The sequence below is a fragment of the Andrographis paniculata genome, unplaced genomic scaffold (assembly GCF_009805555.1).
Source record: "Andrographis paniculata isolate CXL003 unplaced genomic scaffold, ASM980555v1 Contig19END, whole genome shotgun sequence".
Taxonomy (NCBI): domain Eukaryota; kingdom Viridiplantae; phylum Streptophyta; class Magnoliopsida; order Lamiales; family Acanthaceae; genus Andrographis; species Andrographis paniculata.
In genome coordinates this window covers 573,443-587,734 of record NW_026137479.1, presented here as the reverse complement: position 1 = coordinate 587,734, position 14,292 = coordinate 573,443, and the positions used below count along the sequence as shown (strand labels likewise).

The 14,292-nt window shown below is 39.9% G+C and overlaps 4 protein-coding genes across 12 annotated transcripts; 1 reads left to right on the top strand and 3 right to left on the bottom strand.

Moving 5' to 3' along the window:
- Nucleotides 1–625: 625 nt before the first annotated feature.
- On the top strand, nt 626–4,614 carry LOC127242909 (uncharacterized). Of its 8 annotated transcripts, none has more exons than XM_051262651.1 (11): nt 627–1,062; nt 1,853–1,973; nt 2,051–2,240; nt 2,332–2,424; nt 2,550–2,924; nt 3,025–3,160; nt 3,229–3,391; nt 3,515–3,643; nt 3,717–3,911; nt 3,995–4,117; nt 4,201–4,614. In XM_051262651.1, exons 3-11 carry the CDS (start codon nt 2,075–2,077, stop codon nt 4,315–4,317), a joined length of 1,497 nt encoding a protein of 498 aa, XP_051118608.1. In that variant the 5' UTR covers nt 627–1,062; nt 1,853–1,973; nt 2,051–2,074; the 3' UTR covers nt 4,318–4,614. The 8 variants fall into 8 exon arrangements, with proteins under 8 accessions (XP_051118651.1, XP_051118661.1, XP_051118608.1 ...); XM_051262668.1 differs by having other exon boundaries at nt 627–1,111; XM_051262678.1 differs by having other exon boundaries at nt 627–1,121.
- A 559-nt stretch (nt 4,615–5,173) lies between these two features.
- Nucleotides 5,174–7,343, bottom strand: LOC127242943 (probable WRKY transcription factor 4). 2 transcript variants are annotated; one of them, XM_051262718.1, is made up of 3 exons: nt 6,735–7,343; nt 5,772–6,472; nt 5,174–5,666 (listed from the first exon to the last, which is right to left on the bottom strand). In XM_051262718.1, exons 1-3 carry the CDS (start codon nt 7,158–7,160, stop codon nt 5,435–5,437), a joined length of 1,359 nt encoding a protein of 452 aa, XP_051118675.1. In that variant the 5' UTR covers nt 7,161–7,343; the 3' UTR covers nt 5,174–5,434. The 2 variants fall into 2 exon arrangements, with proteins under 2 accessions (XP_051118675.1, XP_051118684.1); XM_051262727.1 differs by having other exon boundaries at nt 5,772–6,388; nt 6,735–7,341.
- A 679-nt stretch (nt 7,344–8,022) lies between these two features.
- LOC127242962 (lamin-like protein) lies at nt 8,023–9,518 on the bottom strand. The gene is made up of 2 exons (XM_051262752.1): nt 9,215–9,518; nt 8,023–8,679 (listed from the first exon to the last, which is right to left on the bottom strand). The coding sequence occupies exons 1-2, from the start codon at nt 9,384–9,386 to the stop codon at nt 8,339–8,341; spliced, it is 513 nt and encodes a 170-aa protein (XP_051118709.1). The 5' UTR covers nt 9,387–9,518; the 3' UTR covers nt 8,023–8,338.
- A 607-nt stretch (nt 9,519–10,125) lies between these two features.
- On the bottom strand, nt 10,126–12,619 carry LOC127242954 (chorismate mutase 1, chloroplastic). Its single transcript, XM_051262739.1, has 6 exons — nt 12,057–12,619; nt 11,300–11,522; nt 11,139–11,225; nt 10,879–11,022; nt 10,675–10,767; nt 10,126–10,570 (listed from the first exon to the last, which is right to left on the bottom strand). Exons 1-6 carry the CDS (start codon nt 12,239–12,241, stop codon nt 10,334–10,336), a joined length of 969 nt encoding a protein of 322 aa, XP_051118696.1. The 5' UTR covers nt 12,242–12,619; the 3' UTR covers nt 10,126–10,333.
- Between the last annotated feature and the right edge of the window lie 1,673 nt (nt 12,620–14,292).

Genomic DNA, 14,292 nt, shown 5'->3' with positions numbered 1-14,292 from the left:
TGTTAATGAAAACCCACGAAAGACAAGCAAACAGGCCAATTAATTCAGAAGCAAGCTCGGAAGAGAATGCAGGTGGGCAACACACACAGGCACATTAATTGAACAATTATTGAAGTAACTTGATCATCCATCACATGGTATCATTATTGCACTGTTGATGAACTGGAATCACATTATGCAAGAGCATTGAAATTGTTGTTCGCCTGCCCATCACATGAAAATTCCCAGAAAGTCCAAAGTTCGAATTTTTCGGAAACGTGAAAGTCTGTAAAAAGAAAAGCTTAGGTACAGAAATCCATGGAGCCCATTAAACCAAGGCGTTGACCCAGGGTTCGTGTATTAAATTAGTTGATTAAACCTAAGTAGATATTAAGTTTACTTTAAACAAAGACTACCAGATAATTGGTAGGCAAGATGGAAGAGAAATCAAGCCCTCCATCTGTGTGGTTCCCACACGATAAAGGGTGTAGAGTTCGAAGAGAAATCAGTTTTATTTATTGCCCATTTGGAAGCGTGCAAGATTTCATGGCAAGTTCAATTCACTTGTCATTATTTCAGATTTAGATTGAATCGGACGTAATATATTCTGATCTCTACCTTCCAAAGCTCCCATCTTTTGATTAAAGGCCAATTCTTTAACAGCAATTTCCGCTGCCTCATAAAAATCTGAAGCTACTTGCTATTTAAATGCGAATTCACCTAACAAAATGAGAGGAAAGGAAAAAGAGATAATTTCTTTGATTTTTTCCCCATAGATTTATGGTATTTATGCAGAGTTTTAAATATATATTTTTATCCCCACCAGCCATGATGGCGAGGAAAAAGTGGAGAAGCACAATGATTAAACATGGCAAAGTACCCTGCCTTTTGTCCAGCAACCCCTTCTCTCTTATCGCATTCGGGCATCGATAATCAGGGGTAAGAAAAATCCAAATAGCTTGAGGAAGAAGTGGCGTTGGGGCAAAATAAAAAGAAGAAGAAACGGGTGTTGAAATCGGTAATTGGATGCGACACCGTCGGACCCATTTCTTCTTCCCCATATTCAAAAGCCCTTTCTCTCAGGTCCTTCCTTTCTCTGTACCTGCACAGATACCTACTCGGAAGAACATTTGTATGTTTCTGTATGTACCGATGTGCAATGTATTTGTTCTGATGAATGCAATTTCTGTTGAGATCGTCGGTGGTGGTAGTTTTAATCCGATCGGGTCTTGTTCTTGTTCGTTATATGTTTTTTTTTTCCTTTCCTTTTTTTTTTTTGGGAGAATACAGCCCTGTTGACATGACTGTTTCCAGCTTTTTTCGAATTGGTTTTGTGCTTTCAGTGTTTTGGATGATATTGGATGACATCTGGCTTATCCTGAAATGAACTGTAGATTTGTCTTCACGTTTCACATTATTGTTCTTAGGTCTATCTATCTATCAATGTGGTATTTATATATACATGGTTGATAATGACCATTGCTTTTGTTTCTGTTGGTGGGCGTGGCCGTGTGTCTTGCATCAAACCCACACATTTCTTCTTGAACATTTCCTCTGATTTGTCTTGTATTGGTCGAATTGCTGGGGGCCAATATCTATCATCTTCTTCTTCATTTAAATCATCCCAAATCATTTTCTCTCAATGGGTATATGAAAGTGAACAACTCAAGCCCATCCTTCCCTTTCAAACCCTTATTCAAAAGAAGGCCAGCCTGGATCATGACCCCTGCAAGTGTTGTATTCCATATGCCTTTTTGAAGTCTTGATTTTAGTGAGATCACATGGAGTTGGTTAAATGTTCCTCATATTGTTTAGTTTTCTGTACCTGTCTTTCTGATTCTGCTCAATATTGTATTTTCTCGATGTCTCTCAGGTTATTCTTCTAAGGAGAAGTGGAACAAATATTTGAGCTGAAAAGATTCTGCGCAATTCCTGTGTTTTTTTTGTAGCCATAGCAACAGCTGATACTAGCTGCACCATTTTCTATAATCATGGCAAGTAGTGCCTATTATATGTTGTTCTGAATTCTCAGCTTTCAGATTCTGAGCCTTAGTCTTCAATATTGGTGCAGAGATTTTGACATTAGTTGATCACAATGGGTGGTTGTGTATCATCACAAGCTAAGCCAAACAAACAGTTAAAACTAGGGAAGGTCAAGAGGAAGCACCAAGGTCGGTCCAAAAAACATCATCCAGCCGTCGTTGCAGATGGAACCAGAAAAAGGAATAGCAATGCCGGGGCTCGAGTGTCAGATTCTTCCAGTGAGTAATGTTGTGTGCATATTCGGGGAATCAATGATGAGCCTAGGCAAAGATGTTTAAACTTAACTAAATAGGTACTTTGTGCTTGCAGGAAATTGCCTAGAAGAAGCATGGTTCGACACAAACAGCATACTCGATGATTCTGACTCTGACTCGGATGACGACTTTAGCAGTGTCCATGGAGGTTCAAAACATTGTTTCTTTGCTCATTTGATTTTTGCTGTGGCAATTAGTTTCCGTTCTTGAACTTATCTAGATGGCTCCAGCTTGATATATAGTTCTTACGACAATTAACCTTATTATCTGCAGATTTTGTCCCCAACATTTCAAATGGACAAGCAACTCCAAATGAAAAAATAGAGACTTTAATGAGCAAAGACGCGTCAAAGGAGCCAAACGCATATGCAGTAGCACCTGCCCAAGGAAAAAATCTTCCGAATATAGTTAGAAAAGGCTTGGATCGAGCGTATTTCAGTTTTAACAACAGAGGGAGAGACACCAAAAATGACGTGGAGGAGAAAGCTCCCGACAACTTATTTAAGTCTGTCCTACCCCGGCTGGTTCCTTCAGTAAGTTTCAACAATGCAATAAGCCCAGGTCGGCAATCTCAAAGAAGGAAATCTTCAGTTATCCGGCTCTCTTTTAAGAGGAAATCTGTCGATGGAGAAGAATCAAATGAAATTTGTTAGTGTCTATTAATCATCACTTCTGTACTAATACAAATTCTGTGTTACTAAAATCTTTGAACTTACCTTCTATTTCGAAACTTCATGATTCAATTCAGGTACGTCGACAAAGGTCCTTTTTCATCCCAGAGCTGGGCTAATGATTCCCCTTTGCACTGACTTGAAGCCGGTTTCTGGAAGTTGGTCTGAGATTGAGCCCTCAACCTTTAAGCTGCGTGGAAATAACTACTTCAAGTATGCCATTCTCTGTCGTTGATCATGTAAATGTTTCAATATATTCCAGTAACAATTTACTGTTGCAGAGATAAGAAGAAATCCCCTGCACTGAACGATGCTCCATATACTCCAATCGGTGTGGATTTGTTTGCGACCCAAAAAAAGATTAACCATATTGCGCAACACCTCAAGCTGCCTTCCCTGAAAGCAGACGGGAAAGTACCACAACTGCTAATCATTAACATTCAGGTAAACAAATACCCCAAATAGATGTCTTAAAATTAGTTAGAAATGCAGAACGCTGCGCAGCATTGCCATTACATTTATGCGTCGTCTGACTCTTGCATTTTCGATTTATTCATCTTGCTGCAGCTGCCAACTTACCCTGCACCCATGTTTCTTGGCGATAGCGATGGGGAGGGCTTGAGCCTCGTGCTATACTTCAAACTTTCTGAGAGCTTTGAGAACGACACATCGCCCCAATTTCAGGATATGTTCAAGGTATCCATACTATGATTCTATGACGAGCATAGCTTTCTGTTGAATGCTGAATACCAACCTTTTCACACTGCAGAGATTTGTCGATGACGACATGGAGAAAGTTAAAGGATTTGCGAAGGATTCAACAGTTCCTTTCAGAGAAAGGTTAAAGATCATGGTCGGTGTGGTGAACCCCGACGACCTTGTCTCAAGTTCTACCGAAAGAAAACTTCTCCATGCATACAACGAAAAGCCAGTTCTATCTCGCCCTCAGCACGAGTTTTATCAGGTGCATTTCAACCCCTGACAACCTAAAATCTGCTAGTTGTAATAAATATCATGACACCAGATTGTGATCATAATTGGTGACAGGGCCCGAATTACTTCGAAATTGACCTCGACATCCACCGCTTCAGCTACATAGCAAGAAAGGGATTCGAAGCGTTCCGCGAGCGCCTTATGACCGGAATACTCAATCTCGGATTAACCATTCAGGTGCACAAAGCTCCCATTTTTTCCTACCTACATTACACATTAGGACATAGCAGCTCATGATCATCCTTATGTGTGAACAACAGGCGCAGAAACCCGAAGAACTCCCGGAAAGAGTCCTCTGCTGTGTGAGACTGAACAAGATTGATTTTGTCAACCACGGGCAAATACCGGCGCTGGTAATCAGGTCTGACGACGGCTGATAGCCCAAACCCGACGCCTCCCCGCTACCCGACAGACCAGTGGCAGCCAAACAGGCCTCTGCCCGCCCCAATGTAGCTGCAGATAGGGACAGTGTGTGTAACTGCAAAATTGATGTGATACTGATTCTTGAATAACATGTTATGCATCAGAATGTGGTTTTCAGACACTGTAATGCTTATGGAGCGTATATATGCTCGCTAGTTAGCTGTAGAATGTGTAAAGATCGAACCCTATGTTGCTTGATCAGCTGATTGTCTTGTCTCAGATGGGAATAAAAATTGAATGGTTTAAATCTATTACGCGATGTTTCAATATCGTATTCTCGGATGAGAATAATGATAAAAAGTGGGGTTGGGTTTGTTATTATGTTAAATAATAAGCCCTTTTGTGCAATATGCGGGGAAGCGTGTAGCCCTAACCCTAACCCTAACCTGCACGTATAAATTGGCGGGGAGCAGCGGAGGCGAGAAGCAACGCCGTAGGCCGAGCGCTTCCCCCGTGAGGTAAGGGGTGGCGTGGTATTCCACGGGAGAGGTTATTATATCGTGGCGCACTTATGTGCGATTGGCGTATATTGAATTGGGGACTCCATGGCCGCTTCGCTGCCTTAGTTTTGCAGTCGCAAGCGAGGGGATGGCCCTACATTTCTTTTTGTATCTCCATCGTTTTGCTTTTGATTTTGATTTCGTTTTCAATTTCTGCCATTTTTTGGTTTTTGAGGAATGTGCAAGCTACCATTTCTTGATTTCTGGCACATGATTCATGGTTGAAGGTTCCGTGGCGTTTATGATTAGGGTTTTGAATCCAAAAAAAGAAAATCCAAGATGAGAAATTGTAATCTCTTAGATGAACCTGCTTATTTGTTGATTTTGTTTTACAAAATCGTTTTGAGGGTATTTTCACTTCTTAAGATTTAGTTCGTAATCGAATTATGTCTTCTCTGCTGAAATAAATGTTCTTGATATAATCACAATCCAGCAAATAAAATACATAATTTAATCATAGTTCGATTATTAAGGGACAAAAGAGGCTTTAATTCACAATACAGTGTCTTTCATACATACGTACATACATACATACACAATATGTATACACAATATCGCCATTTTCATCAAATTATGCAGCAATTTGTTCTTGTTTGAGATGCAGGGTTAAGGGCATCTGCTGATCTGAGCTTCCAATGTTCATCTCCTTCTGGGTTTTCTTCATCTGCTGGCTGTATCTTCCTGCTGGGATTTCATGATTGTGTTTGCCCTCGTATGTGGTGATCACAGCCTTTGGGTCTGCCGAAGACCTCTCGACGTGCTTGCGCACATTGCACCCGCTGGACGTGCATCTGTAGTAACTCCTGCAGCATATTCCACATCAGATATTGCTATAAAGAACAGTGAAAGAATCAATAAAGATGGAGCTTGAGGAAAATTAATAGCAGCAGCCAGCCATTTGTGCATACCTCGGGTGTGGATTCCCCTTCACAACCTTCTGCCCGTATTTCCGCCATTTATATCCATCATCCAAAAGATCCACTTCACTTCTTGTCTGCACGACAATCTTCGATTCTGTAATAGTATGGCGTGCGGGTGCACATTGCCCTGGATCCACAGTCTTCCGTTTAGCAGGGGGTTCGTCATCTTCCCCATCCCCGATTACTATCACATCGTCCACTGTTTCGCTGTTGCTCTCCAAGGCGTGTTGAGAGGTTCCCAGAACAGATTTCGACTGGGAGCTATCTCTACCCCGTCGACTATTTTGAGGTGGATCATGATTGTGGTGCCCTTTATACACAATCTCAGATATTTGGCCATCAGCCGATTGTTCAACTTTCTTCTTAACCGGGCAGTTCAGATGCGTACATTTGTAATAGCTTCGAGGACATTCGCTAGCCTTGACATGCTTCTGCCCATACTTCCTCCAGTTGTAACCATCACCACCCGGTTTTTCGCCGCCAACCCTCTTGTCCGACTGAGAAACCTCGGACAATTCTATCTTTGAACTCTCCAATTCGGTGCGCCCTGAGCTTGTCTGCTGTGTTGAAACCTCAATGTCTGCAGCAGCATTTTTAACCTCTGCCTGCATTTGCATATAAGATTGAGATATGGTCGCCTGCGCCGTTACATGCGCCAGCGCCTGCTGGTGCGACATTCTGAAAGGACTCTGTATAAATATAGATTCAAAATTTTACTATTTAAAATTTAAACCATCCAACAAACATGCACACTTAACTTGGCTTCAAGCATTCAGTAAGCTTCCATGGCAATAGCAGACAACAAATACTGTATGAAAGATACGTCCAGCTCAGGTGCGTATGTATTATGTATGTATATTTGCCCTAATTTGAATCCCTAACTGACCAAATTACAGGAATCCAATCCAATTAATTGCAGGATATAATTGAAATCGGCAATGGAGAGCTGACCTGAAGTGGGGATAGAAATCCCGGCGAGTTAAGCAGGCCGGAAGGGCTGAGGCCCGGCGGAACCATGAACAGCGGGCTTAGACTCTCCACCGGCTGAGCCACCGCCAAATTCACCGGCCGATTCCGCTTGTATCCGCCGTCGTTCCCGGTATTCCTCCCTTCATCGGAAGAACTGGCGGCATTTCCTGACCCACTGTTCAACACCAAACCCTGCTTCGCCGCCATCGGCGAAACCATGGCGCCGGCTAAGAGCTGAGAGAAGGAAAACGACCCCTGCTCCGAGAACATCCCCGACACCAGCGTTATCGGGCCCGGGCTGAACCCTAGACTGCTTAACCCATTCGTGAAAAACGACTCCATGGACCCCCGCTGCGGCACCACGATTGTCGGCTTCTTCGCCGCATCTTCAACGGTCGTTTCCCCCATCAAATCGCCGGTAGCTTCTTCTCCACGTTCCTCTCGCTTCTAAGCTAGGCTTCCTTTTCTCCTCCTCCCTACTCATATATTATATACTAATGTGCAGAGATAGAGATAGGTAGAAGAAGAAGCAAAGCAGCGTCGAGCAAGTTGCGCAGCGACTGCTAACTGCAATTACAATCAGACTGGATTGGGGCCCAATCCAATTGAATTGCACCATTATTAATGATCGATTGGCGCAACTTGATGGCCCCGCCCCTTTTCTCCATCTTTCCTCGTCAGACGTCTCCATCGATGATTGCTTTTCGTCTCATCCGGTAGCAAATTTCAACGCCAAAGACCCAACTGAACAGCAGTGGAGAGTTTTTTATGCTTCAAAATCTAACTGATATGGGGATGACGCTAATTCACTCGTCATTCCGTTTTGACGATAAGTTCAACAACCCAACCAAGAATTCTTGCACACATTTAAAAAGAAATTGGACAAAACTGACGTGCAGATTGTCGACTACGTAGTCTGATCTGAAACTGATAGGACAACTACCCAACATTAAATTCCAATCCACAACTTCGAAGGAATTAGGCTCTGATGCCCTATCCGGTTTCAAGTAGAACTTACCCACTTGTTTCTTCATATTTATTACTGTATGAGCAGCTCCGAGTTATAAACCAAAAGCCCGTTGGGCCTCCATGTGTAGGCCCATAGTGGGAGCATTCACGTGACCGTCGAATATGTACAGCGAAGGCACGTGACCGCCAATCCATACTATACAAGGAGCGTACTTTTGGACAGGGAAACAGAGAGGGAGTACAGACCACATGCAAAGATTTTCTGGCCACATGGCTTACAACGAAAGAAGCACGAAATCAGTTTTAGAAAATAATGCACTTTTTGATTCCCCAACACAACAAACAGATCGACTTTTCTGCCAAAGTTGTTGAACAAACTAATAGCTTTCAACATTTGCCACACCCCACCACCTGAATGAATGCACAAATTTGTGAACTCAGGTCGGACAAAGGATGCAGTGTACGATGACAAAAGTCAATAACAATACAATACAATAAATTAAGAATACAATAATGAAACATAGCACAATCAAATTCTTTCTTCACAATTGGAGGGGGGTTAAACAAGATCGAAACTATGTGCTACTAACTCATGTAAGAAGAACACAGATCGCCGGCTATATGCGCAGGAGGATCGAATCCCACAGGGCTCCCACGGCAAGAATCACAGGCACGAATATCTGACCTCTAAATGCCGAGACCAAAGTCGGGGAGGAGTTCTTGGCCGGCGAAGCTTGGGGCGGAGGCGGTGCCTTTTCAACATTAACAGCAATTTTCAGACCACCATAGCAGTAGCCTTTGGAGCTGATGAAATAGTAGGTTTTTGTCACATTGAGCTCGACCACGTCCCTCCCGACACCCGTTGTGAAGTTGTGGAGTGGATGGTCGGCATTGCAGGTATCGTAACTTGTCTTGTTAACCTCAAGAACATCCACTTGGTTCCGGTCATAGACGAAATCTGAATCAATGTAAGAACGGAGTGTTGATTATACATTCCCAAGAATTACGGCCTTAGAGACACAATCCAAACAAGCATTGTTGATAGAACAAACCCTTTCTAAGCAAATTTACCTCCATGTTTCTTGCCCTAGAGAAATCATCAGCGTTTAAGAGTTAAAATGATCACATTAAATCAAAGAGTGTTCATAAATATGAATCCGCTAATTACCAATGAAAAGAAACCAAGTTTGTTACGAACAGTGGCATTTTAAAGCAACAGACATCTTCCAAAACAGGAAATGAAAACCATAGGAATCTAAACAAGTATTATCTTGTAATTCAGGAAAGCAATCTAGCTACTCAAGCAAAGATATCTAAGTCAACAGATCCAGCAACAAACAAGCCGAAAATAGAAAAGCCGGTCGTCATTGAAGACTAACAAATCGACATTCGAAAATGCGTCGGTGAAAAAGACACGCACAGCAATTACCAACAGTTTCATCCACTTGAAGAAGAAAACCGCAGATCTAAGAGCAGAAGAGACGAAAACTTACAGAGCCAATCCCCTTTATAGAAATGCTTGTCCTTCACCCAATCTGTGTAGTTCACGTTGGGCGCCCAGCCACCCAGCCCCGAACCAACGATAACACGCACCGCCGCCACCTCCGGTAGCATCACCGCCGCAAACATAAGTAGCACCGCCGCGAGCACAATGCGCCCCTCCATATCTTCCCCCGAAAACGATGCTCCTCGAACTCTAGAAGTGAGTAGAAGCAACCAAATTGCAGGAGGCAGTTATAATAGACAGAGGGGACAGCGTGCAGATCTGTACGACGGAAAATGAAAGGGAAGCCGCGTCTATTATTTCTACATATTTAATTCCCTCTAACATTAATAAATTGTTTATATTTCTAAAATTAATTATTGAGAATAAATCTGAACATTACTTCCGGAAGCGAAAACCCAACTGGCTGTTTAATTCTTCAAAATGTGTATATATATAGTAACAATAATCAACGGCTGCAGTTGTGTACAGCTCACTTTCTGACGATGGTTGATGGTTGATGGTTGCTTCTCTTCTCGAATCAATTTATTTAATTTAATTGCTATATCTGAAGATGCCAACGCCAAACCCAAATCTCAGATAATTTGAGGGCTTATATCATCAAATTAGTATTAATTAACAATTTGTTTTTAAAATAGTCAGGGACAAAGTCATCAGCGCCAACAACCAGTCCTTGGAAACTTTTATCATTATCCTTGCTTTAAGCCCTGATTTCGGGCAAGTCCTAGGCTAGGCTATTCTTACTTCAATTATTTTTCTTTTTTAAAACCCTTTTCTTACCAAAAAAATTAAAAAAAAGGGCTGTGTTTATTTAATTATATAACCATTCATTCAAACACAGTCACTTAGAGCACATGCAACGCCTTCACTTCGATGCCTTTCCCCCTCTTAGATCATATAGATCACCAAATAATTCGTTGAATGTACTATGAACACCATTCATATCAACCTAGAATTCTTCGACAGAATGTTGTGGGAGTCCATTGTGTAAATCTATAGACAGCAGAATGAAAAAAATACTACAAATGAATAGAACAGAGGCTGCATACGGTATATATGACAGGACGACTACAGATACCTTGTGATGTTCTCTTATTCTTTGTTTCCATCAATCCAGCCTCTTTAACAGATACTCGACCTGGACTTGCTTCGTCAGTGGCATGATCCAGTCGCCGTATAAACTGGCTACCAGGGTTGGATTAATTTTGTAGACAGGATCAGTATTGCCATCAACTTCATTGGCAGTGACATCTTGCCCACATCGACGGGTCTTCATCTCCACTCTATTCTTGATCGCCTCTTCCACCTCAGGATACGTCAGTAGATCCATCAGCCGAGCTCTATCCTGCATTGTTAGCACGCATATTTCGTTAATAGCAGAATCAAATATATGCTATTAAAGCATAGCTTCATATATAAATTATCAAGGCGTAGTTTTATCAAGCTTACTTGTGCTTTTATGGCAGCTTTGTAGACATCAGGAGAAGCACGGAATTTGGCTTCGGCTACAAATTTTCCGTAATGGATTCTCTTTGACAGAACCTATAAATGCAAGTGCAAAATTGTTCACAACAAATTCAAGAAAGCCACAAAAGTTTATAATTGAAACTTCGATTGCAGATTCTGCTAATATGGTGCCTGGGAGATGCATACCTGCAGGCATATCGTGTCGGAAGTGGCAGCAGAACCATAATTGCCATCATCACCTTCTTTAACTAATCTAGGGAGGAGATTTTTGAAGTACATATCCCACACTTGGACATTAATATTGATAGAATCAGCTGCAGGATGCAGAACCTATAAAAAAATTGCAGTGGCATGAGTATGGAACAACAATTTGGTCGACTTATTAGAAGACGGGCAAAACCTTCTAGGTGCAAACAAGTAAGGAGATATCTAGCATTCTAGCTTACCTGTGGGTACTCCATTGGAGGAAGCAATGGCTCAGGTAAGTCATTTGTGAAGAAAGGATGCTCGTCTGGACTTCGGTATCTTCCCATCTATATACTACAAATAGTTAGATGAGGAATTTCATGAATAGCTGGAAAGGGTTCTAGCAATGTCCAAAGAATACCTTTGCATGAAGCTTTTCGGTTTCTCTGACCATATATTCAACCAAAGAACCATGAAATCTATCAATGGAGAAAGCAGATGGATCATATGTTTCTTCATTGTAACAATACTGTGCTCTCTCAACGAGACTGAATATAATACTATCCTCTTGTCGAATCAAGGAGCTTCTGATCCCCTCAAGAGTGTAAAACTCTGTCTCGTCAACCCTCTGTTTTGGGGCAAGCCTGAAAACCAACTGGATTACACATTAACAAAAGGCTGGATTTGTTTGGTTGTACAAATTACACCAGCAGCAAACAGGCAAGATATTCAAGAGTAATCTACAACGAATAATGTATCTTACATTTACCCAACATTGTATGAACAAACGGAAAAAGTTCAGTCATGAGTATGTTGGCATTGAATCCAATCATATCCATGCGTGCAAATAAATAAATCAATCAAAACAGGGTAGCTGGTGAATAATCGTAACCACTTCACAACATACAATCTTGAATCCTTAGGAAATCACAATGTAATGCCAAGACATTGTTTGATAATCAAGGTTGAATAACACACATAGGTACTGGAGCCACAGAAGTCGATAATCCTACAGTATGGCTACAATGAAATCCAACTACACGGACGTAAACGTTCATATGTTAAAAAAAGCTTCAATTCAATCAGCAAATCTTCACCCCATAAAGTGATGAGATCCGTAAACCCCGTTCCCAACACTGGAACAAAGAAACACAAAATGAAAAACACAAAGTTCATACCCAACGGTACCCACAGCAGATGGAATTGCAGCAATGCCCTCCGACGAGAACCCTAATTTCTCAAATCGCAATCGACGCCGCTTATCCGATAACTGGCCAGAAAGTAAGCAACAGCGCCTCGAAATTTCAGAACCACGAGGGCTAAGAAGAGACGCCGTGGCCGCACCCAACAGCTTCGCCTCCATTCCCCAATCTAATTAAAAACAAACTGCGACCAAACAATGAGAGCGCTATAACAGAAAAGGCAGAAAGCGAAAAGGAAGTAGCTTCCTATTACGCAACGGGAAAGATATGAGGCTGGCGTGGCGTGGCGTTGCGTTGGGCTGGCGTGTTTGGTGGTGCGGTGGTGAGTGCGAGGTAGTAGTTGAAAAGTTGGTAGGTAGATTTTGTGAATTTCCCTAATTCCCGTAATCTCCCAAACCATTTTACAACTTTCTAGGTTTGGTCAAGGCGTAATTCGTAAAAGCCTACCACATGCTCTCATCGAAACCAAACATCCATCGATCTGATAGTGATACTTACTGATTTCGATACTGCAACTGCGACGAATATACCAAAATTTAATCCTCCATTACAGGCCTGAAGAACCATCAGCATCACTAGCGTTTATTGAGGAACGAACATTTATTTGTTGGGCAGAAGGCTTGACTGACAATTTAGTAAAATTTGTCGTCACACAGCTCGTAAATAACTGTTAAAGCAATCTGGAATCCGATATTTGAATTGAAAATTTCATAGATCAAACCAGGTACCCTTTTTTCAACAACAAACTTTGTTATTATTATCACATAATGCTTACTGTGGTTGGTTTAATAAAATTAATTTAAAATAAAATATTAATTTAAATTTGTATTTAATCAATATTTTATAATAAAAAATAATATATTTTTATTAAACATCGTATCAACTAAATAGAGTAAATTTATATTTAAAACAAAAAAAAAATACAAACTCTAAATCAAATTTAGTATAAAATAATGTGTAATATATTAATATAAAAATTCTTTTGAAAACATAAATGACCGAGCTTATATATAAAAATAGAAAATAAATGTACGTGTGTATGATCAATTTTAGATATGTTTCTTATAAAAACATAAAATATTAGAATAATTTTTTTTTTTTATCATCCCAATATGTGTTCAAATGTTTGAATATGAATTTAAATATTTTTTGTATCTTATAACAAAAAAATTAAACAAAATTAATATAAAAAAATAACTATAAACTTGAATACGGGATGCAGAGTTATACATTTTTCCGATTAACCAAACAAACCCTAAACTTATGTATTGAATGACGCTCGGTGAGTCTGACGTGTTATAAATAAATAAAAGCCACAATAAAAATGTTTTCTTGAATGCATACTAATATCACTGCGACTTTTTTGGCGGAATATTTATTAATTAAATAAATAATATATCTGAAAGTCGCTTTCGAACTCTGTTGTGCTTTACAATTAAACAAAGTCGTGTTAAGCAAAAATGCGAGTTGAATTCGTTAACCACGACTTTGCCACAATATGTACTGTATTACGTTTTAATTTCATCATATCTGACGTTTGCTTTATCTCATTCTCTTCCAAGCTGAAACTATTCCAATTTTATTATTTCAACTTGTAGTTAGAAAAAAAAAATAAAAAAAAATAGTAATTGTAGTAACAATGGTTCAAAACGGTTTGGTAGTAAAAAAAATCACTATTGACAATTAAATCAAATTGGTATTGAAAATCATTTTAGGACGGACAAAATGAATTCAATGTAATCATTAAATTATAAATTAAAAGAAAAACAATGCAATATATCTTCTATATTTTAAAATAAAGAATAATGGTTGTTGAATGATGTTTTTAAATTTCATTGATTGGAAGTGTTAGGTATAATGTGTACTAATACTTTTCTAGGCAAATAAAATAATAAGAATAGTAATTAAAACACAAAGGCTTTTTTGTCGGTATGTTTTGCAATATGACAAAGGGCGTGACGATGTAATCTGGCATCAGATTACATGTTAATGTACGTTCCACGAAAGTCTTTGATTACAATTACACTTTAGAAAAATTTGGCAAACTTTCAAATCATAATAAATAAAATAAATAAATATTAAGTTAAAGCACCATTCAAGAGTGGATATAAAAAATAAAAATAAAAATAAAAAATAAATAAAAAATAAAAATCATCAACTGCCTCTAAAACCATCGAATGGAAACTACAGAAAACGAATTTAACATTGATTA